The sequence below is a fragment of the Aricia agestis genome, chromosome Z (genome assembly GCF_905147365.1).
Source record: "Aricia agestis chromosome Z, ilAriAges1.1, whole genome shotgun sequence".
In the NCBI taxonomy this organism is placed as follows: Eukaryota; Metazoa; Arthropoda; class Insecta; order Lepidoptera; family Lycaenidae; genus Aricia; species Aricia agestis.
The window spans coordinates 11,313,147-11,335,059 of record NC_056428.1 but is presented as its reverse complement, the minus strand read 5'-3'; the positions used below and the strand labels follow the sequence as shown (position 1 = coordinate 11,335,059).

At 36.4% G+C, this 21,913-nt stretch overlaps 3 protein-coding genes across 4 annotated transcripts; 2 read left to right on the top strand and 1 right to left on the bottom strand.

Annotated features, from left to right (window-relative positions):
- The first annotated feature begins 3,403 nt into the window (after positions 1-3,403).
- LOC121739285 (glutamate-rich WD repeat-containing protein 1) lies at positions 3,404-11,558 on the top strand. Its single transcript, XM_042131663.1, has 7 exons — positions 3,404-3,794; positions 3,929-4,091; positions 4,418-4,636; positions 5,017-5,153; positions 5,388-5,542; positions 11,010-11,227; positions 11,392-11,558. The coding sequence occupies exons 1-7, from the start codon at positions 3,484-3,486 to the stop codon at positions 11,527-11,529; spliced, it is 1,341 nt and encodes a 446-aa protein (XP_041987597.1). The 5' UTR covers positions 3,404-3,483; the 3' UTR covers positions 11,530-11,558.
- Positions 11,359-16,808, bottom strand: LOC121739284 (mismatch repair endonuclease PMS2). The gene is made up of 8 exons (XM_042131662.1): positions 16,639-16,808; positions 16,326-16,485; positions 15,538-15,681; positions 14,953-15,154; positions 13,123-14,661; positions 12,205-12,403; positions 11,915-12,064; positions 11,359-11,650 (listed from the first exon to the last, which is right to left on the bottom strand). The coding sequence occupies exons 1-8, from the start codon at positions 16,717-16,719 to the stop codon at positions 11,579-11,581; spliced, it is 2,547 nt and encodes an 848-aa protein (XP_041987596.1). The 5' UTR covers positions 16,720-16,808; the 3' UTR covers positions 11,359-11,578.
- Positions 16,809-17,338: 530 nt separating this feature from the next.
- On the top strand, positions 17,339-18,924 carry LOC121739286 (p21-activated protein kinase-interacting protein 1-like). 2 transcript variants are annotated; one of them, XM_042131665.1, is made up of 3 exons: positions 17,339-17,495; positions 17,579-17,867; positions 18,038-18,924. In XM_042131665.1, exons 1-3 carry the CDS (start codon positions 17,424-17,426, stop codon positions 18,823-18,825), a joined length of 1,149 nt encoding a protein of 382 aa, XP_041987599.1. In that variant the 5' UTR covers positions 17,339-17,423; the 3' UTR covers positions 18,826-18,924. The 2 variants fall into 2 exon arrangements, with proteins under 2 accessions (XP_041987599.1, XP_041987598.1); XM_042131664.1 differs by having other exon boundaries at positions 17,340-17,492; positions 17,576-17,867.
- Positions 18,925-21,913: the final 2,989 nt, after the last annotated feature.

Below are 21,913 nucleotides of genomic sequence, written 5' to 3'. Positions count from 1 at the left end.
TAAATTTATTTGACAGTTGACTTTGACAGATTTTTTTTTTTCATATAATGGCACTTCGGCTATAACCATGGCCAGTATCGGTCGAGCATAATATTATGGCGGGAAATTGGAAAACAATATTCTTTTTACAATTTTTTCTATATTATCGTCAGGTCAGTCAGGTCTAAAGTCTAGTCAAAGCTAAGTATAAAGTCAATACAGTCAAGAAGTCAAGTCGGTCGATTCAGTAAAGTGGTAGGACGCTTTACTGAAACTTTTGATGGAGTTTTGGAAGGAACACAAAAGAGCACGTTTCTGGTTATTACATCACTTTCCTACACTTGTGCACGATAACGAATATTTAATGGTTAATATCCTACCAATATTACACATTAAAAACCCAGATAACACAATTAAGGAAAAAATAGAAAATAATATAAAAACACAACATCACTCTTTCACATTCTTCCAAAAACCCCCAGATTTTTTATTTACTCCATTTCCTTCTCTTGTTATTTTTAACCCCCGACAAAAAGAGGGGTGTCAATTGTCATATCATGGAGGTATACTATTGATAAATTATATTACACCATACAGTATATTATAAGTTTATGTATTACACTGCTTTAGTCTTTAGACCATTTAAGCTGCGCGTCCACAGGATCGGACCCGGAGGGTCGTCAGTCTGTCAAAAAAAGTCATGAAATTAAAAAGTGGCAACATCGGCTGCGTTCCAGATGACGTTAATTTTGACCAAAACGCTCAAAACGTCCCCTTCTGCCGTTCCCTTTGGCGACCGGGGTCGTTTTGATCGCGGCTATGACGTCACTCATGACGTCATCATTTTCGCTCAAAACGACCCTCGACGAAGATGGGTCAAAGTGGGCGTTCTAGTTTTTTTTTTTAATTTTAACGTAACTATATCGCGAAAGCCATGTTCGGAAAGTTTTCAGGAGAGAGTAGAGACAAAAAAACTTTATATTATTTCATTACAAATAATATTTATATTACTTAAATAAATTAAATAACATTTAATGAAATATTTTGATTGGAAAATAAATTGTTTTAAATGAAAGGTCAAATGATTTATTATAAAATAATATAATAATTAATACTAATTTTCATCTCTCCTATACCTGTTGATTTATTCGTACTTGACTAAGCATTATGCGGTATTGTTACCTAACGTTTATATGTATATTGTGACAATTATAGTCAATATTCAAAGTATGTGGTTTTGTTATTAAAATATGATTCAATGTGAAAACTCAAATATAATAAAAGTTTAACTATATTAAAATATGATTACTTAAGTAAAAAAATGTAATACTAAAAACGAAACAAATATAATATTATGTATTTTATTTGTAAAATAAATGTAACTATAAACAATAAAATTACTTTTATTTACGACTTGAAGAAAAGGATCATAATATCCAAGTTCGGTTCATTGTACCTATGTATTAAAAAAAATTATAGTTCTTTTTTTAAACTTTTCTCAAAACGCTCAAAACGGTCCATAATCCGTTCCACTTGGGTTTGTATCGCTGACGCTCACATGCTAGTGGAACGGGAAAAACTACGGTCTTGAGCGTGAGCGTTTCTAACGTCATCTGGAACGCGGGGATCATAGTGTCATCTCTTGCCGATGCCAGACATGGGCTTCAAAGTTTGAGCAAACTTTGCACAAATAGGAAAATGCCAACAATAACTTTGCACAAATAGGCAAATGTCAGTGCTACACTTGGCGGATTTGCGTATTTGATCACATGTCTGGCACCCGCATTATAAAGAATCAATCTAAAGCCGGCGCCAGACATGGGCTTCGGAGTTTGCTCAAACTTTGAAGCCCATGTCTGGCGCCGGCTTAAGAAAAAAAGGGAAGACACTACGATGTTGCCACTTTTTAATTTCATGACTTTTTTGACAGACTGTAATGTACGAAATGCCGATGGGGTGCGTCCACTGCATTCGCATTCAGCATCGGCAATTTAGTTATGTTTAGTCCGTGAAAGCCTGAGGGGTTAAGGAGTGAGCACACTGAGACGGGCCGTGCCGAGGCTCAGCGTGCCATGCCGGGGCGCATCGCAAAAATCCGCCTCCATACAATTTGTATGGAAGCGGATGCGCGTATCGCACACTGTGCCGGACCCCGGATTTTTGCTCGGCGAATTTCCGTTAATACGACACGGCTCGACAAGACCCGCTGTGCCCTGGCAAGACCCGCTGCGCCCCGGCAAGACCCGCTGGGCCCCAGCAACAGTGTGCTATAGCAAACGGCGCGCGGATATGATGCGATGCGGCCCGGCAAGCCTCGGCTCAAAATCCGTCAATGCGTTGCGCGCCGACCCGCCCCGGCACAGTGAGCGTTAAAATCCGTCAGTGCGATGCGACCCGACCCGGCAATAGCAGAGTAGACAGAATGATAGAGTATGCCGACTTAGAACTGATGTTGAAATTTTTAAATTTGACGTATTATGACGAAAATCGTCGCTAGGGTTGTTAACTTGTTACCTACGAATTTAAAAATATGACATATTCGATGGACGTGTTCCTCTTTGGTCGTATTGTTGTTTGTGTTTTGGCACATGTGATTAAAATTGTCAGAATCCAATTTTGAAATCTTTATTTTAAATATTTAAAAATAAATTATATCAGCCAGCGCGAGGCACATTCCGTTCATAATCCTAGTGAAACCCGACGAATTTGACAGATATTGAAACCTGTCCGTCTCTTTGCAGTCGAACTACTGGTCGTTATGTCTATTGTGGCAATAGTGTGCTATAGCGCATTTTTCGCTGCGCTGCGCCCCAACCCGCCCCGGCACGCCCCGGCACGCGCTGACAAAGTGTGCACGAACCTTTAACGTGCATTTGCATTATGGAGGATAGTGACTAGGATATTTTTGTAATAATAGTCTGTCAAGAAAGTGAAGAAATTAAAAAGTGGCAACATCGTAGAGTCATCTCTTTTTTCTTAGATTGATTTGAAAGGGATTGAATTTCTTCACTTTCTTGACAGACTGTATTATACAGTGTGTAACAAAAATAAGTGATAATACTTTAGGGTGGGTACGTGTTCCTTGTAGAGAGCTCACTGTAAAAGTAGCAGCTCTGAAAGACGAAAAAACAAATTCACTTTTGTATGGGCAAGGGCCCGAGCGTCACGAGTTTCCCCATACAAAAGTGAAAAAAATTTTTGGTCTTTCAGCGCTGCTACTTTCACAGTGAACTCTCTACAAGGAACACGTACACACCCTAAAGTATTATCACTTATTTTTGTTACACTCTGTATAATAATTATAATTGTTTTCCCGCCATAATAAAATACTCAACACTGGTCATGGTTGAATAACCGAAGTGCCATATTAAGAATCAAATAATATTTTGACAGATGACACATGGATGACACTTGACAGTTGGCAGTCATTTGTTGTAAAAGTGCTCGGTGCACGTGTTTTTTTCAATTTTTAAGAGATAGAAAAGCCTATTTTAAGTTCTAATTATGTCCGAAATGCACATTGAAAGTATGGCATCCGGGTCCTCCGAGAGTGAGAACGAAGATATGGAGGAACGTGAAGAGTCCGAGGAAGACGATGACCGCCCAAGGATATACCTTCCCGATCAGCCTCTGAAGGAAGACGAGCACCTGGTATGCGACCAGTCCGCTTACGTTATGTTACACCAGGCGCAGACGGGAGCGCCGTGTTTGAGCTTCGACATTGTGATGGACAACCTCGGCAACGACAGGAAAGAATTTCCATTGACATCTTACATTGTTGCCGGCACGCAGGCTTCAAGTCCACACTTGAATAAGTATGTATTATTCTGTGGTAGCATTCTTAATTAAAACATTACTCTGTTAAGATTGTTATTAGTTGGCACTTATGAATACTAACTCTCAAGCAGTGTTATAATATGTTTTTAATTTTGAATCATTCATGTTTCAGTATATTAATAGTTAAAATGTCAAACCTCCACTCAACATACAAAGCTCTTGAGGATGATGATTCCTCTGATGAAGATGATGATGATGAAGAGGAAGACGAGGAGAAAAAGCCACAGATGACATTTGCATTTATAAAACACCAGGGATGTGTGAATAGGATAAGGGTATGTTTATTTATTAAACTGTTTGTTTGTAACCTTTACCAGTTATTGATGTATCTTGTTGTCCATTATTTATTGGAGTAAAGGGCCTTAATTTGTTCAATGAATTGAGTTACAGCAAAAATTGTGTTTGATTCTCACACAATTATAAATTAACAGAAATAATAAAACTTTAATGTACTTATGTAAAGTTAAATCTATTATCAAACTTTCTATTTATCATATTTTGATGAACAACAATTACAATGTACATGATACAGTATTTGAGGAACAACAATTACAATGTACATACAGTATTGATGGGTTTTAACTAAATTGAATATTTTCAGGCAACTAATTTTAAAAATTCTGTACTAGCAGCAAGTTGGTCGGAGCTAGGTAGAGTGGAAGTTTGGAATATTACTCAACAGCTGCAAGCTGTGGATGAGCCCGCATTACTTGAAAGATATAATTTAGATTCTGTGAACAATCCAGCCAAACCACTTTATTCCTTCACTGGCCATCAGCAAGAGGGATTTGGTCTTGACTGGTGTCCTACAGAGCCAGGAGTAAGTTAAAATATTATTTAAATACTATAATAATAGTATGTCCTTCAAACAATTTTTGACCTATAGAATTTAATGAAGAGTAGACCATTGTGAAGGATAGCTTTTTATCATTGTTACAGTTTACAGTTTTTTATAATATTTCTGATATTTATTAAGTCTTAAATCATCTAGTTTTAATACTTTCATGGTTACAATTGATGTAAAAATGCAATAAATATTTTGCAGTGTTTCAGTATAACCAGCCACCATTGAAATCAGCTTTTAAGGCATTCTTTTTACATTAATGAGTCTACTAGAATCAAAAACCGCAATGTCCAATAATGATTCTATTGGACATTGCGGTTTTTGATTCTAGTAGACTAATTTGTTTTTGATCTTAGGTACTAGCAAGTGGAGATTGCAGAAGAGACATCCATATCTGGAAACCAAATGAAGCAGGGACCTGGACAGTGGACCAAAGGCCACTAGTCGGACACACAGCCTCCATTGAGGATATACAGTGGTCACCCAATGAAAGGTGAATTGATAAAATTGTGTGTAAGCCAAGGATTACATTATTATTGTGGATAGAAATGACAATCCATATGACTGTCTGTGAATCTGTTACCTCTTCATGCCCAAACCACTGAAACTCTTTTGCTGAAATTTGATATAGAAAATACTTTGAACTTGAAGATCTCAAAGTTTTATTGACATTGTTTTCATTAACATAATATTATTGATTTTTGACACAAAAAATATATCCTTTCAGAAATGTTTTGGCAACATGCTCAGTAGATAGAACAATAAGAATATGGGATACGCGAGCCGCGCCGCACAAGGCATGCATGTTAACAGCTGAAAATGCACATGAGAAAGACATCAATGTTATTTCTTGGAATAGTAAAGAACCATTCATAGCAAGCGGTAAGCCCCAATTTTTTCTCCTAATATGTAATCTTGTATACTCGTCGCATCAAACGCATGTCATCCTTGTAAACACTTTTAATAATGATCTGTCTGATTGATCTACTGACTACCAATAGTCCATGTACCAGCCCGCACACTCCTTCTATAATAATTAATAATAATCAAAGGCTGCGCCATTTTCTTCCATCTAGAGAGATTGAAATTGTTTGCAGTCTATATAAATTCAACAATTGTGAACTTATTTTTGTAAACAATAAAATTTTTTTTTTTTTTCAATCTTGTAATCTGCTATCAACGTCGTCATGATCAAATGTTTTGACTGTTAGGATTTTTTTGTAGGGGCATTTCAGCATTTGCCTCCTGTTTCAATATATCTGGACCACATGGTAAATCAGCTGTGTTGATCAAGTACAGGGGTTGGGCCGAGCACCATTCCTTGAGGTATAGAGGCCTCTATGTCATATAATTGTGACACTTCTTCACCAACTTTTACTTCAGATTTTCTGTTTTGTAGGTTGGATTTAAGTACCATTACCCAACTCATAAGTTGGGTAATAATTTTTTCAGCTTATATAAAAGTCCCGGGTGCCAGACTCGGTCAAACGCTTGCTGGATGTCTAAGAAGACTTCAGCACGGTACTCTTTTCATTCTAAGCATTGTCTTATTTTATTAACAACACGGTGTACTTGCTCCACAGTGCTGTGTTGCTCCCGGAATCCAAACTGATGATTTGGAATTATGCCTTCTTCATCTAGCATTAGTTTTAGTCTGTATAAGAAAATCTTCTCGAATAGTTTTGATAGTACTGGTGAGAAAATCATGAGAAAATGATGAAAATATAAAAAGTTCCATACTTATAATATAATATAATCAGTTCTAGCTGATGCCTGCGAAATTCTCCGGGCGGTATTTGTTATTCTGTCTGTTATTTTTTTACCCTCCTAATATAGTTGTTGTGTTTAAAGTTATTTTAGATACTTAATTCACGGGAGGCCTTTGATTTTACGTAATGAATCCATAGTTCCCAGAATCTCAAAAAAAATGTAACTGGAGTAAATCGTATATTTTTTATTTTTGAGGAATATAACAAAATAACATAATGATAAAACTATACATTTTAACATAAAAGATAAGGGGGTTAAAAAATATATTTTTCAGTTCTAAAAATTGCTTATACATAAGTACTTATAGAAAAACAGCAACAAAAATTTAATTTTCTCAATACATTAACAGTCTTATTATTCAGCTTAGCTTCTTAACAAATTTAATTAATAAAAGTAAAAAAATGTTTTAAGTATTAAAGTTATGATTAAAATTGTCTGGAAGAAACAGCTCTTAGCTGAAAGATCGCCTTTATCTACAAATTATATTTCAGTTTCTTATAGTTTAGTTTAAAGTTTACAGTACAGTTATTAAATAAAAGATTAGATCTTAACACTTAATTATACATAATGTTCTTTATAGACGACGTTTGACGTAGGTTTGGAACATGGACGAATAATTTGGTTGAATGACTTACATGGGAGAAAGCTATACAGGGTGTAACAAAAATAAGTGATAATACTTTAGGGTGTGTACGTGTTCCTTGTATAGAGTTCACTGTGAAAGTAGCAGCGCTGAAAGACCAACATTTTTTTTCACTTTTGTATGGGCAAGGGTCCGAGCGTCACGAGTTTCCCCATACACGCACACACCCTAAAGTATTATCACTTATTTTTGTTACACACTGTATAGAGCTGACACTGAGATCTACACCCGCGATACGCAGCGTCTGTCCTTGGGCTTTATTAATTGTCATTGCGTAACACAAACTCACTGGGAACTGTACACGTTTTAAATGAAAGGGGTAATTATTTGGAATCAGCGGAATTCGGGGTATAAAAACTATGACTGTTTCGCCGACACCACATCCCGTCAAAATCTCCGCTTCCATTATATTTCGTTGAAGAGACGTAACTTTATGCCTAGTTCCGTTATATAATTTTCGTACGAGAATAATAGGAACGTTATTTTTTAAATAAATTTTATGGGACGGAAGTCCGGGAGCACTCAGAGAGTCTAGAAATTCAACTGGATAATTGGCCGCGCCATCTTGCTCCCTTACTCGGTAGATTGAAGTTTATTCCACTAATAATTCACTTTCAGCATTGGCAAGCATATACAAATTAATTTTTGCAGCTTGGTCATTTCGCGGAGTCAAATTTATCTTTCACAAAACAAGGAGTTTTCGTGATTTGTTACTTGCCTTTGATCACCATAAACGGATGCAATGAGTTCTTCGACTGAATCAACAGCATTACTGTTGATTCTGTTGAACCGTCCGAAGCTCAGTTAACGAAGTAGGTCCGCGAATTGTATGCAAAAGTAGTCGCATGTAGAAGCATTATATATTATTTGGATTCACCGTGTAAACTGTTCCTATGACGTGTTCTTTATATAATATATTAGGAAAACCATCTAAAACTCTTCCACGCCTTCTCCGGTTAAAAACACTTTGCTGCTTGTTGTCGATGTAATAAGATGGAACTTCCTGGTACAGCAGAGTTCTCGCGAAATCGTCGTATCGACATTGTCTTGGATTTTCTATCTGCTCTGTAACATTGTCGGGGTTAAAATATATTCACTGTCTACCCTCAATGTGTACATCTAGATTCTAAATATGTATCACCGGTGGAAATCTTTCGTGAATAGGAAAGCTCGACCCGACTGAAACCTTGTGACTTCGTCATGTTCATTTTGTCTTAAAGCAAAGGTGGCTGGCACTGCCTTTATTCACATATTTACATATTACTAGCTGTCCCGGCAAACGTTGTTTTGCCATATAAATAATTTTAGGTATGAAAAATACATGTTGGCCGATTCTCAGACCTACTCAATATGCTCACAAAATTTCATGAGAATCGGTCTAACCGTTTCGGAGGAGTATGGCAACGAAAACTGTGACACGAGAATTTTATATATTAGATATATTTTATCGACTGTATACTATTGCACATTTCGACATTTATGTGAGCTTCAAAGACTTTACTTAACACAGGTATAAGGCACGACCCATCTATTGTCCACAACAATGTCGTGGCCATGTAATTTTATTGTAACCGAAAACCCACCTTGATCGGGTGACCGTCTGCGGTAATATGAATTATATGCGTCTTGGTTAGTTAATGTATGCTCTACATTAACTGACCAAGACGGATATAATTCATCTTACCGGACTTTAAGATATCTCTAAGCAGCTGCCATCCTTTATACAGGGAGAGTTTCGATTTAAGGCTCCGCACGGACCATGAATCATACGTGCCTTTATAATACCGTGCAATATTGGATCTTTATTACGATTCGAAAATTCAGCACTTATCAATTTATCGACGTCATTAGGACGAATTTTGTCTTCAATCCAAAGCAAAATATGTGCATGAGGTAGACCACGCTTCTGCCATTCAACACTATACAATATATAGCATAGAGCTGAACCAAAGACCTTTTCTTTAGTAAGCAGTCTTAACATCAATTTCAGCTTCAAATGGAAATCACCCAGGAACTTTTCATCGTCATGATGTAATAGACATCATGACGATGAAAGGTTCCTGGGTGATTTCATCCCACTTCGAATTCGTGGTAAACTTAGCAGAACGCGTCCTGCGTACGTTCACGCATATGCCGCGGCCCACCCGTAAAAGTTGATGGGAGCATTATTAAACGCCCTAAATTTTCAGTATCACTGTCTTGTTCCATTGCATCTCGTGTAACCTTCAGCAGGCAAACGTCTTTGATTAGTGCGTCTGTGTACAAACCGTTCTGCTTCAATTTTCGCATACATATCGATAATAAACTGGTTGAACAACCCGCGAAATCTTTGCAAGTGATCAAAGCGGTTACTTCTTATTTGGAGTAGGTAATCGTAAAATGGTTGAGCTGGTTTTTTTTTTGCTAAAGTTAGGTGCTCTTGTTATAGGGTTAACCAGCAATCCAAAGTCGTACCCGTCTTCTGCGTGGCAGTAAATCAAAGGATATTATAAAGCATCGTAGGACCGATGCGTTTCACAAATACGTTGTAGGCGTTCGTCTCGAGTGCGTAACACGATATCTCGTCGCTCGCATTCTTGGTCCACCAAAACAGCTGCAACTTCATTTGGGGGTATGGGGGCATTATATCTGCCTGGATGCCCAGTAGTGGGTCGTTTGTCTGCGCTAATGACGAATTTATAATTGTTACCGCAAGGGCAAAATAACTTAAAGGCCAAAAGGGGTTGGAATCATCCATGATTACGAAAAACTTTTACTATGGGACCGACTCAATTCGGCAAAATCGTAACTAGGCAATAGAATATAAACATGCATGTTATGTATCAAGTTTAGGATTCCGTACCCAAAATTAAAAAGGTATTCCTAAGACTTCGATGTCTTATTGTCTGTCTGTCTCAAGTAGGCCTACAACGAGCCGTTTTGAGACTCAAACAATCGGATGAGAATACCGCGTCCTGCTCTAACAGTAACGTAATTTCCAGTTAATTAGAGTAGGACGCGGCATTCTCGTACGATTGTTTGAGTCTCAAAACGGTTACGTGGTACGACCCCTGACTCTAAAGCTCTGGTTTCCTCCAAAATCGGCGCCGTCATGCAGCGGCCGCAATATAGCGGTGGATAACGTCAGTTAGGGCCGCAATAAATAGTCACTACTCAAGATGCATCTCGATCTCAGGACGCGGTTCGGCTCTATGATTGGTCCAAGTTTTGACAGCCAACCAATCACAGAGCCTTAACACAGAGATACTTTGAGTTTGCACTTGCCCCGGGCGGCAAAGATTGGGGGGCGGCCGGAGGCCACCTCCCAATCATTTGCCGCTTTCTTCACCGCCGCGTGCGCCACCGGTGGCCGAACGCGCTACCCCGTCAACTTTGTTTCGCAGAATTCTATCTGTTGTTAAAAGACTTGTAGGCCCCCTTGTCGCCAGGGACCTCGGCGTGACTTCTCACCACCGCCACTTCAATTCAACAAAGTTCCGTAGAACTCGTTCTGCGGTTAAAGCCTATGTGACCATAAAAATTATTACCTAAATAATTTCATCATAACAGTCTTGGGACCCATACATACTTTCAGAAATGTGGCTTGTTCTTTATTTACTATACTTAAATAAAAATAATAACCCAACAGATAACCCTGTACACAAACGACATAAGTACCCGTGGAAGAGTTTAGAGTACCCACTTACTTAGGTTAGAATACCTAAGTGAATGTATGTTACTAGTTGTAAGAAAGCGTTGCGGGCGGCCGACGCGGAGTATATTAATATACAATTTTATAAAAATCATAGCATTTTATTTAAGTACCAATTGAAAACGCACATTTTTGCTTGGAGGGCGGCAAATTGGGATTCTGCTCCCCCTTTTTAAAGCGTAGATCCGGCATAGAAGCGCTATCTAGTTGGAACATATTATTACTATGAAATAAATACTTTCAAGGTGGCGACGACGGCTTCCTTCACGTTTGGGACTTAAGACAGTTCTCGAGGAGTCCACCTGTGGGTACTTTCAAGCACCACACGGCACCAATAACATCTGTGGAGTGGAACTGGATTGAACCCAGTGTCCTCGCGTCCGCTGGGGAGGACAACCAGGTGGCTTTGTGGGATTTGGCGGTAGAAAGAGACGACAATGAAAGAATTGATGAAGATTTGAAGGTATTAAACTTTAACTTGGCGTTTTTACTATAGAAGATTTGTGTTTACATATTTTGTCTTCCAAAAAACTGTGAATACTATAAATTAACATTCAATATAATATTAAGTCAATGATTCTATTAGCAGAAAAAAATATTATATTAACATCTTTTATTTCTTTTTAGAATCTTCCACCCCAGCTATTATTTATACATCAAGGACAAAATGACATAAAAGAGTTGCACTGGCACAAACAGCTTCCAGGCGTTATCGTTACTACGGCACATACTGGATTCAATATATTCAAAACTATTAGTGTATAAAATGATAAATAAATACTATAAGTATACAACATGATTTATGATTTTAGAGTTAATCTTCCCTTGTATGGACCATTGCTATATTTACGAGATGTCGTATTGTAGGCCGACCGTGTGGACAGTTCTGAAAAAAATATATTTACTTAGCAGCTTATCTCTTTACCACATTATTATGAAGGCCAAAGTTTGTCATTCTTTATGTTTGTTACTTCTTCAAGCAAAATTAGAATAGCAGTTTGATGTCTGGAGTAACACAAGGACCACATTATAATATCTCGAAATTGTACACAATGTTCTTGCGGTATGCTATAATGACTCGTTAGTCATACTTGCAATTATCACGCGTGGATGTGACGTATTGAAAATATAAAAGTAATGTTAAATTTACCCATGGTTGTTCAATTTCTGACATGTGATCTACCAGTTTCCTCATGTCGGACTTTCCCAGCGCCGTACCAATCATCACCGACTTTCTGCATGCTCTGGATGCAAACATCGCTCGCACTCGACTCGGTCGGCAGTGCTCATGATAGTTTTCCTGAAAGGCAAGTATACTTCAAGTTTCAACTTAAGGCTGCCTTCACATTAGGTCACCAGGTATGATAGAGGTGTGTTGTTATTTATGTACTTTTTTAAAATTAGTTTTAAAAACTATAAAAATAATAATAGATTACTGACCCTCAACATAAATAGGAGCTCTTCGATATCTTCCTTTCCGAACACCCAGTTTTTCGACATGGGTATGGTCAACAATTTTACTCTCTTCGTTGGTAATGCATCTTTGTCTATTTCAAATGTGAATCCATTCTTTCTAAACACTTCCACGTTATCCATTAATATCTGTTCATTAACACCAGTAAGCTCTAATTTCTGGGGCCTACAAAAGATAAATCAATTTTAATTATCTAACTAATTGACTTTTACAGAGTTAAAGGCTTAGTAACTACGGGTGTATCATGTAGCAAAGCTAAGTGTTAAGTGGTAATACTTGTTTTTTGGGCCGCTTGTGTTTCTTATGTATGTACTATCAGAGAAGTTGATTCCTATGCAAATCGGGGATCTAAGTAGTTTGGTTGCGTTACGTCAAACCCAGCTGACAGATCACAATTAACATTGAATTGACATATTCGACCAAATAACGTTGGTCTGTCAATTGCATAGGTGGTACATAATGCAATGTGGAAGCTGCGGTGAAAGAGCAATCTTTTTTCTTCATTTTTGTATGGGTAAATTTAAGATGTTGGGACACTTTTCATAGAATCATAGAAGCCATAAGTAACTCTTTCAGCGCTACCACTTTTACAGTGAACTCTTAAGGACACATACACACCCTAAAGCAGTGGTTCCCAAACTTATTTTCTGCCCGCTTTGAGAAAAATATATGTTTTAGCGCACTCATTTTTTCAATTTAATATGCATCTAGATTAAATAAATTACCCCCCAAGCATCTACACAACACCCCAATTTTTTCTGTGACCTACACCGCCCCTTTTAGACCTTCAGCGCCCACAAGAAGGCGTTATCGCCCACTTTGGGAAAGACTGCCCTAAAGTAATATCACTTTGTTTTGTTACATCCTGTATGCCTATTACTTACACAACTAATTTTTGGCTTGTAAGCTCTGTCGTTTTTTGTAGAGTTTCAAAATTATATATTTCATCTGTTGCATGTTGATCAATAATAAATAAGTCGTCTTCCAAACGCGTGATTATAAATCCTAAATTAAATTGACCTATTACTTCCATTTTCTTAAAGGACTCCTTACTGATCTCTCTGCTTAGTTCTTCCTCACATTTTTTATTGAAAACAGGATTTATTGTACTTTTAAATTTTATTCTATCTGGTCTAGCTTTCTCTTGATTATGTTTCAAATTCATTTTAAATAAAGCCTCGACATGCTCAAGAGAGGTTTTAAGTTCAACCGTTTTCCTGTTAATAGGTTTACCTAACTCTTCTTTGTCAGTCTTTATTTTGGCTAAATTTGGCTTGCGTGGTTTCTCTGACGAACTTTTAGTTTTACAAACTACTTGATGTGATTCTATAACAATATCTGAAATGTTTCTGATTTGTGTATTAGGCAATTTATCTGAATATTCTAAATACATTATTGTGTCTGTATCATATTTGTTTTTTGTTAATTTAGTTTCACATATCGTTATATCATCATTACTATCGCCTCTAGTTTCTGCATTGATGATTTTTGTATTTTCTTCACTTTTCTCACAAGGCTCACTATCCTCATTTGCAATTATGGTATCGTTTTCTTCATTACACTCTAATTCTTCTTTGCTTATCTTATAACTCTTTTTCACAACCCCATAGTTTATAAGTGTGCTGGACTTTCTTTTCAAATCAGTATTATCACTAGTACTCTTAGCAGTTTCATTATTTTTGCGACTAAATTTGTTCAGAAAAGAGTTGAAAATTCTCGGTTGACTGAGCTCTGGTTCTATAGAACTTACATTTGCTTCTATAGATTCTAATTTTATCGTTCTTGGAATATTCTCAAAAAGTTTCAGTAGGGATGCTTTGACAACATTCATAACCCCTTTCTCTTGTGTTAAAAATACTTGTCTCTTATCTGGTGTAACATTGACATCGACTGAAGTTCTATCAATGACAATGTTCAGAAATACAAATGGGTATTGATGTGGGTTGTATTGTTTGTAGACTTCATTAATTAGTTTTATAACTTTCGTTGGTTCACATGGTCTGGAGTTAACGTAAAAATATTGTCTGTCTGTAGTAGATCGGCCGCTGCCGTGTGCACATGACGAAATGAATCCAACTAATTCTACAGGATTAGGCTTATTGATGTATCCTTGTGATTTTTGAGAGCATACAGTTTCTTGTGAATTTGGAATTTCGTTGCTTGCAGCGTCATTTGAATCCTCTGATAAATCAATTTCAACATCATCTATTGTTTCACTAGCTTCTCTATCTTGGACAGTATTTGATAATCCTTTTAAGATATTTTCTTTTATATTTGCAACATACTCTGTTTTGATTTCAAGTAAAGACTGCATTTGTTTAATTCCAAATACACAAGCAATATTATCTTTATATAAAGAGGATCCTTGAGTTGCCACAACTAATGTTCTCACATTTGAACTTGTCTGGTTATTGCATGTTATTCTGAAAAATACCAGTAGCATGTTTAATATTTAAGAAAAAGACATAGAGAGAAGAGCAGGCAGTTTAAAAGATGAGGGAAGTATGAGCAATGGTGTCAGTGTTGGTTGAAAAAGAGACATAATATGGAGGTCCCTTGAGGCCTATGCAATGTAACCTATGTCTAACCTACTAAAACAGAATCTAAAAGTTTGAAATTCATAAACAAAATATTATATTAAGGTGAAAGAAAAGAAATTTAAACAAGTGTTGTACTGCTTACTATACCTACTTACTATTATAATATATACTTACTTTACTCCAGTAGATATTAAGCAATAAGCGTAAAGTAAGCTTGTCATTCTTGTGAATTCCCTTTTATAGTTCTTGTGGAACTCTTTTTGTCTCACTGGCAATGTACTGAAGAGATTTGTCAAGGTAACCGTTGTGCCAACTTGTCTTGAACATGGAGTTTTACTGGTGATATTGCCCTTGTGGTCATATACAATTTTTGTTGCTAAAATATTGAGGTATGAACTACATATTGATATTGAAGAGGTAACAAACAGACACACATATCCATTTATAACAATACTAGGATTGATGTAATTAGTAATTATTACCGAGTTATTTTATTGTTATAGCTTAAACCAGCTATCCCTAACTCACAGACTTGCCCGCGTGATGTTAAACCATTTTGAAATGAACGCCCACATGCAAAATAATGTAAAGTCGTCGTGAAAGACGTGATTTTTTTCCACTTTTAAATCATTAATTTGGAAGAACATTATTCTTTAATCCTAAAAAATTTTTGTTGCAGCCCGTGACACCACGACCAAGACATGTTTCTGGCCCGTATGAAAAAAAGGTTGGGGACCAAGGGCTTAAACTATAGCTTACCATAGCTACTATCTTTGTGTCTTGTTGTTATTGAGAGATCAGCCAAAGCGCAAAGTGAGCTCAAAGCTTCCCCTCTGAAGCCAAAGCTGGAAACACCAAGCAAATCGGAGTAGTCACATAATTTTGATGTGTGATACTTCAATGCTGAAAAGAGGGGATAAAAATAAATCATAATCATCTAAAGGCTGCTTAGAATCTTAAGAAGGCTTAAGGCCATGTATCTACTCAGGCCCCCACTACCATATGTGCAATTTGTGCAATGCACACAGGCGCCTTCCTTCCTTTTTTCCTTTAAGGGCCCCACACATTAACAGTTCGCCGGCAGGCTGCCACCTGGCAGTTAATCGAAAAATATCACAGACTCACAGTTCCCCTGACAATTTTGTAGATTTAGTATTGACGGTCAATGACTGCCAGGCTGCCTGCCTACCCCAGCCTGCAGGTGGACTGTTAACCCTTTAGAGGCACCAAAACTAAGGGCCCAAAATGTTTGTTTTAAAAGAAATAATAAATTGTGTTAAAATAATAGTTGAGAACGATACTATATTATACTCAATTTTATGTTATTTTGCCTACCTACCATAAAGAAAAAAATTCAAATACCAAAATCTCTTGCACACAGGCACCAATAACCCTTACGGGGGCCCTGTATCTACGTTGGGTCCCATGCTTATCCATTAGAAAAGGCATTTGACAAACAGTTACAGGCACATGGATTAGCACAAGTGGAGTCAACAATTTATTAATTATGAAAAAAGTTCACACCACTTTATTTGAATTATACTCACTCAAAGCAGCAAAATTATCTTCAGCTACACCATAGCCATTATCAGAAACTTCAATGAGCTCTTTGCCATAATCCTTTAACCTGACTTCCACATTCGTGGCACCAGCATCTAAAGAGTTTTCAACCAATTCCTTAACTGCCACGGCTAAGCTGAGGACAACCTAGAAGCAACAGAAATTTAAGTAAATTATTGTCCTTCTAGCAAGTTGTATATTGCAAAGACAATAATATACCTTACTAAACAAATTTTCTGTATTCAATAATAAATGTTAATCATTAATAAACTCAGTATTGTATTAAAAAATTGACAATACCTGACCAGAACATATTTTATGTACAGTATCACCATTTATAGGTTTTATAGATCGGACACTTTGAATATTAACTTCACTCATGATTTTAATACTAATCTAATCTAATTTAACAATAAATTTATCCTATAAATATATAAAACTTATTGTTTCGTACTCATTACGTGCACATAATACATACATTATATTTTCAAAATAATAAAAAACGGATAAAAATAAGGGTAGGTAGGTACATCGAATATGTTTTGTCTTCTTCATCTTCTTGTTTAGGTATCATGCATTAACATTTTTGCCAACAGATAGATAGCATTTTTAACAGAATTTTACCGACTTTCTGAATAGAACTGAAAATGAAAAACAGAAACCACAAAGCTGGAAAAATTAAACTTAAAGCGCTTATTCCACTTATCCTAGCTAGGATTCTAACCTAGCTAGGATCCTAGCTTTCTAAATGTTATTCCACTTGACTAAATTTTTTAGGATCCTAGCTAGGATAAGTGTAATAAGCGCTTTAGCCACCTCAATGACCTAATTCTTACTAATTTTTATGTTTTTTTTAGAGAATTATTACACTGAATTCTGAAAATTGAAATACAACAATACGAAAAACAGCCACCATTGCCCATTGGCCATCCTCGGGATTCGGGAACTGTCAGGTAAATGTCAATGTCAGTTTCACGACATCTGCTTTTATTTGAGGTTATGTTTTAAGTTGTGACTTGTGATTCGATTTTCATTAATTTCCTTTTTGTAAAAGTGTTATTTTTATTCGATAAAGTAAAATTATTATGGATGAGCTAGTAGTAGGCACTTACGAGGGGTATTTGCTTGGGTACTCGCTGTATACTGAAGATGGAGTAAGTGTATATTTTAAAATTAAATTTCATAGATTTCATATTATAACTTCAAGGAATTTTAGTTAATTTTTTATTTTTTCTAGATTAATAAATTAAAACAAACATTCGCAACCCATTCACATACTGCGTCTGTTCGCTGCATATCGGTTGCTGGTAAATTCTTAGCCTCAGGTGGCACTGATGATAAGGTTATAGTCTTAGATCTCAAGACTAGAATCGAACACACCATTTTAATGAACCACGATGGCACCATAAACACAGTGGCTTTTACCCATGGTGGCACTCACCTACTTACTGGTAGTGATGATGGCTCCATTATTGTCACAAGGACTGGCAATTGGCAAATGGAAAAGCTATGGAAAAAAGCTCACGGAGGTATGTCGATTTACTCTTAATTATTATGTTCAATAGCAAAGTATCATAATTGCTACTACACAAACTATATTATAATAAGTTTTAGAAACTGTTGTTTTTACTCTAACTACTCTCTCTACTCCACAATATTTTAGTGTGGAAAATCTTATAAAGAATTTGTTATTTCCCAGGTCAACCAGTTACCCATATTGCAATTCATCCATCAGACAAACTTGCTCTGAGCATCGGAGGAGACAAAACCTTAAGAACTTGGAATCTTGTCAAGGGTCGCCCCGCTTTTACAATAAATCTGGGAAGCAAAGGTATTGTCTTGCCAACAGAAATTAAATTTTCACCAGGTGGTGATAGGTTCTCACTTATTTCACTACAGAATGTTGATGTATGGACCATAAGTAAAGCAGGATTGGAAAAGCGTTTGACATGTAATTCAAAACCAAGTACTGTCCAATGGCTGACTGATGACAAGTTATTTGTTGGATTAGAGAACGGAAATCTGGTCTCATTAACTATGTCCAATACACAAGCTCAAACTTACCACCTACACAAACAGAGAGTAAAGTGTTTGCATTATGAGAATGATAAATTGTACTCTGCATCCAGCGCGGGGGAATTAAAAGTTTGGTCTGTGTCAGATGAGAAATTGGAAGAAATTTTCCACATCAATGCTTCATGTAGAGTCACTTGCATTACACTGAATAGGCAAAGCCATTTAATTAAAAAAGAACCAGAAGTTGAGGGAAAGGAGAGTGAAGAAGAGACTTTAAAAGCAACTGAACAAAATAGTGATTCTGAAGCCTCAGATGTTGAAGGACCTAAAAAGGTTAAATCTCTTAAAAGGAAACCTGGTGCCTATGTTACAATTAGCTATGAAGATAAGGATGAAGATAAACCACCTTCAAAAAATCCAAAAAGGAAGAAAAGAAACAAAATACCTAAAAACAAAAAGGCAGTAGAATAAATTAATATGATGTTAATGAATTATTGGTTTTAATTCAAGAATTTACTACTTTCTAGTAAACTTTTGTAAAGTTCTTTGCAACTTATCTGCAACAGTATATAAGTTATACAATTATAAATACCCAAATTAAAGATGTGTTGTAAGTAAGTTAAAAAAACAAGGTTATATATGAAATTAAAAACAAATTGATGTTGACTTTGGTTTATTTATTTATAAATAAAATCGTCTTCTGAACACACCAAATACATAAATAATATGTAAGAAAAAAATAAATTAATTTGGTCCCAAAAATAAATACAAAATAATTTAAGACAGTTAATAAAAAAAATCAACAATGTTAATAAAGTTTTAATTAATTTTGGCAAATGCTAATGTTAAACTTACACTTTAAATATTAACTGAAATTATAAATATTAAATATGGTATACATTTAGATTAATTACATCAAGCACGCCTGCAGCCTCCAGTCAGTCAACGGAGACCACTTATATTTACAAATAAACAGCTAGGGTACCAAATACTCAACTCATTCAAGTGAAACTTATAAAAAGTATATAATCAAGTTACTACTAATAAACTATAAAGCTCATCTAAAACATTCAAACCACACGCAAATGTTTACAGCAAGAAAATTATTACTGGAATGTAAAATATAAAACGCGACGTGTTTGGACAAACTGTCAAATGAATATTGCTGTAAAGAGCAGTCGACGGAGGATGTTGAATTTCGAGCAAAGAGTCCACTGACCTTCATTATAGCGTACTTGTATAATGGAGGTCAGTGAAAGAGTCACATTTACACACGTATACGCGCGTAAGTAAGACAATTTGAAAAGTGTTTCTTAACCGCACTTTTGATGCCACGCGAGGCGGAATATTGAGCGCTACGTCTCGATAAGTACTTTCTGTAATTTCTAAACTAGTTCAGGTCGAGCACTCAAGATTCCGCCTCAGTACCGATCTTTTACAGGGCCCTCACGTTGGCAAATGCAGGATGACTATTATTGTGGCAGATTGACCAACGCGAAGGGGCCATATAATACTCAAATTCTGTCCCGTAAGAAGAAATTAAAAGCATTCTAAAATTACAGAATGATCACATTCAGACTGTAAAGTTTAAACACTAGTAGTAAAAAGAAATGCATACAAAATCGGTTTCCATATAACATAGCGGACCAAAGACAACATTGTCAATATGTACCTTACATGAGATCACATGGTTCGATGGAAAAGTTGTTTACATACTCAGACTAACACGTCACACATACTCGACCACATAAGTACATTTGTGCAACACGATTTATAAATACGAAAGGAAAATCAAATTGCAGATATATATCGAAACTACGACGATAACTAAGAAAATACTATGTTCCGATAATACATAGACAGATACACATGCAGATTACTAGTTAGCCTAAAAACTCGAAGATCGTCGAGGGAAAAATGCTAGTATTAAGTCCAATTAGCTTACAAAAAATGATCTTATGACTAGATTGAGCCAGCGTCACCGGACAGTACTCTGCCCGACTTTCAACTCAGAAAAATAGATATTTAATATAAAACGTAGGAACGATTAAGAATGTTACGATTTAAAGTAAGTGTCGAACACGTCTCACGTGGCTTTGGTAGCGTTATTCGTGCCGGACGAGTGTGCCGAGTGCAAGTTTCTGTTAGTACTCGCTGTGTAGAAGTCAACTACAATTTGTAAGATCTAGTAACTTAACCATTGTTTTCTTAATGGCGTCGTTTCGACATGTATTGTTAACTTCTTCGGCCAGTTTCGTGAAACTCGCACTCATCAACGGCAACTCGTCGATCGTCGATATCGATTCCGTTCGTTCGTTCTATTGGCTCTAACTCGCTAACACTAAGTCTGATGGCACTCTATGCTACAAGGCGGCCGCCGCCGAGATTAAAGCGCAGTCGATAATTTCGTAATTCTAGTCTAGTAATATATTAACGTCTCTATATAATATAGTATTTTGTCATAATCGAGTCCGTACTCGTTAGTCAGTCACCGACCAACTCGGTTTGCGTTCTGCGCCGCAGACTTATACGCTAAATTTTATATATTGATGATCGGCTCACAAGGAGTAGCCACTCGTCTAGACACTACAATCCATAGTAATTTTTACTAAATTAGTGTCCGAACACTGTGAGCCGATCCATTCTTTGGTGACATTATTACTATGGAAGCATTTCCCAAAAACTGGTACTACGTCTCAAGTGAAACATGTAGCCCAATAAACTGCCCTTGTATTAATTATTATTAAATTAATCAATTTGTATAGAATACGTTTAGTAAATTTAAAAAGTTAGGAGGGCACATATAGTTTATGGGACATACATGGTACAACACGGATCACCATATAATATTTTAGTGTACATCAAATAGGGGGAGGCCAACTGGCGAATCGTAAGATAAAATACATTTAAATGCTCAAAAATTGAACTATGAAAAAATTTGCTAGACCATTCAAACCTTTATTTGACTGTTTGTAGTACTATTTCACTGGAATGGGTTATAAACGGCAGTAAGTCGAGCGCATATCTGGCTCAATACAGTCTTTACCAAAATGAGTTTAACCTTTTACTAATTAACCTCATTTCTCTCACATCAAGCGCTTGCTTATTTACCAATAATTTTGCCAGACCAGTAATTGTATCAGTGAATATTTACATTGCTTGGCCAAACCTTCCCGTTTTATACATTGGTCATGGAGAATATAGGAGCTCTTACTTACAAGTATGGAGTGTAGATGGAGGAGAAATATCTCTGTATGTAAAAAGTGTCCGCTGAAATGCGTTAAATTAGGGTGGTGCTACAGTGGCAACAGGGTAAATTTTAAATCATTTAGCAGATTTTATTTCAGCTATTTTAGGTTATATTTTTCCAAATATATTATTTAAATAAATTTAAATAATATTTATATTTTGTCACCAACGGCTACATTCATTCCCTACCCTTTGCTGCAGCTAGCGCCACTCTTGGAGGATTTTTCAACTGTTATTTACTGCGTACAGCTGGACACTTTTTCAAATATCCCCCATATAAGATAGTTCTCCTCCATCTACCCTCCATACT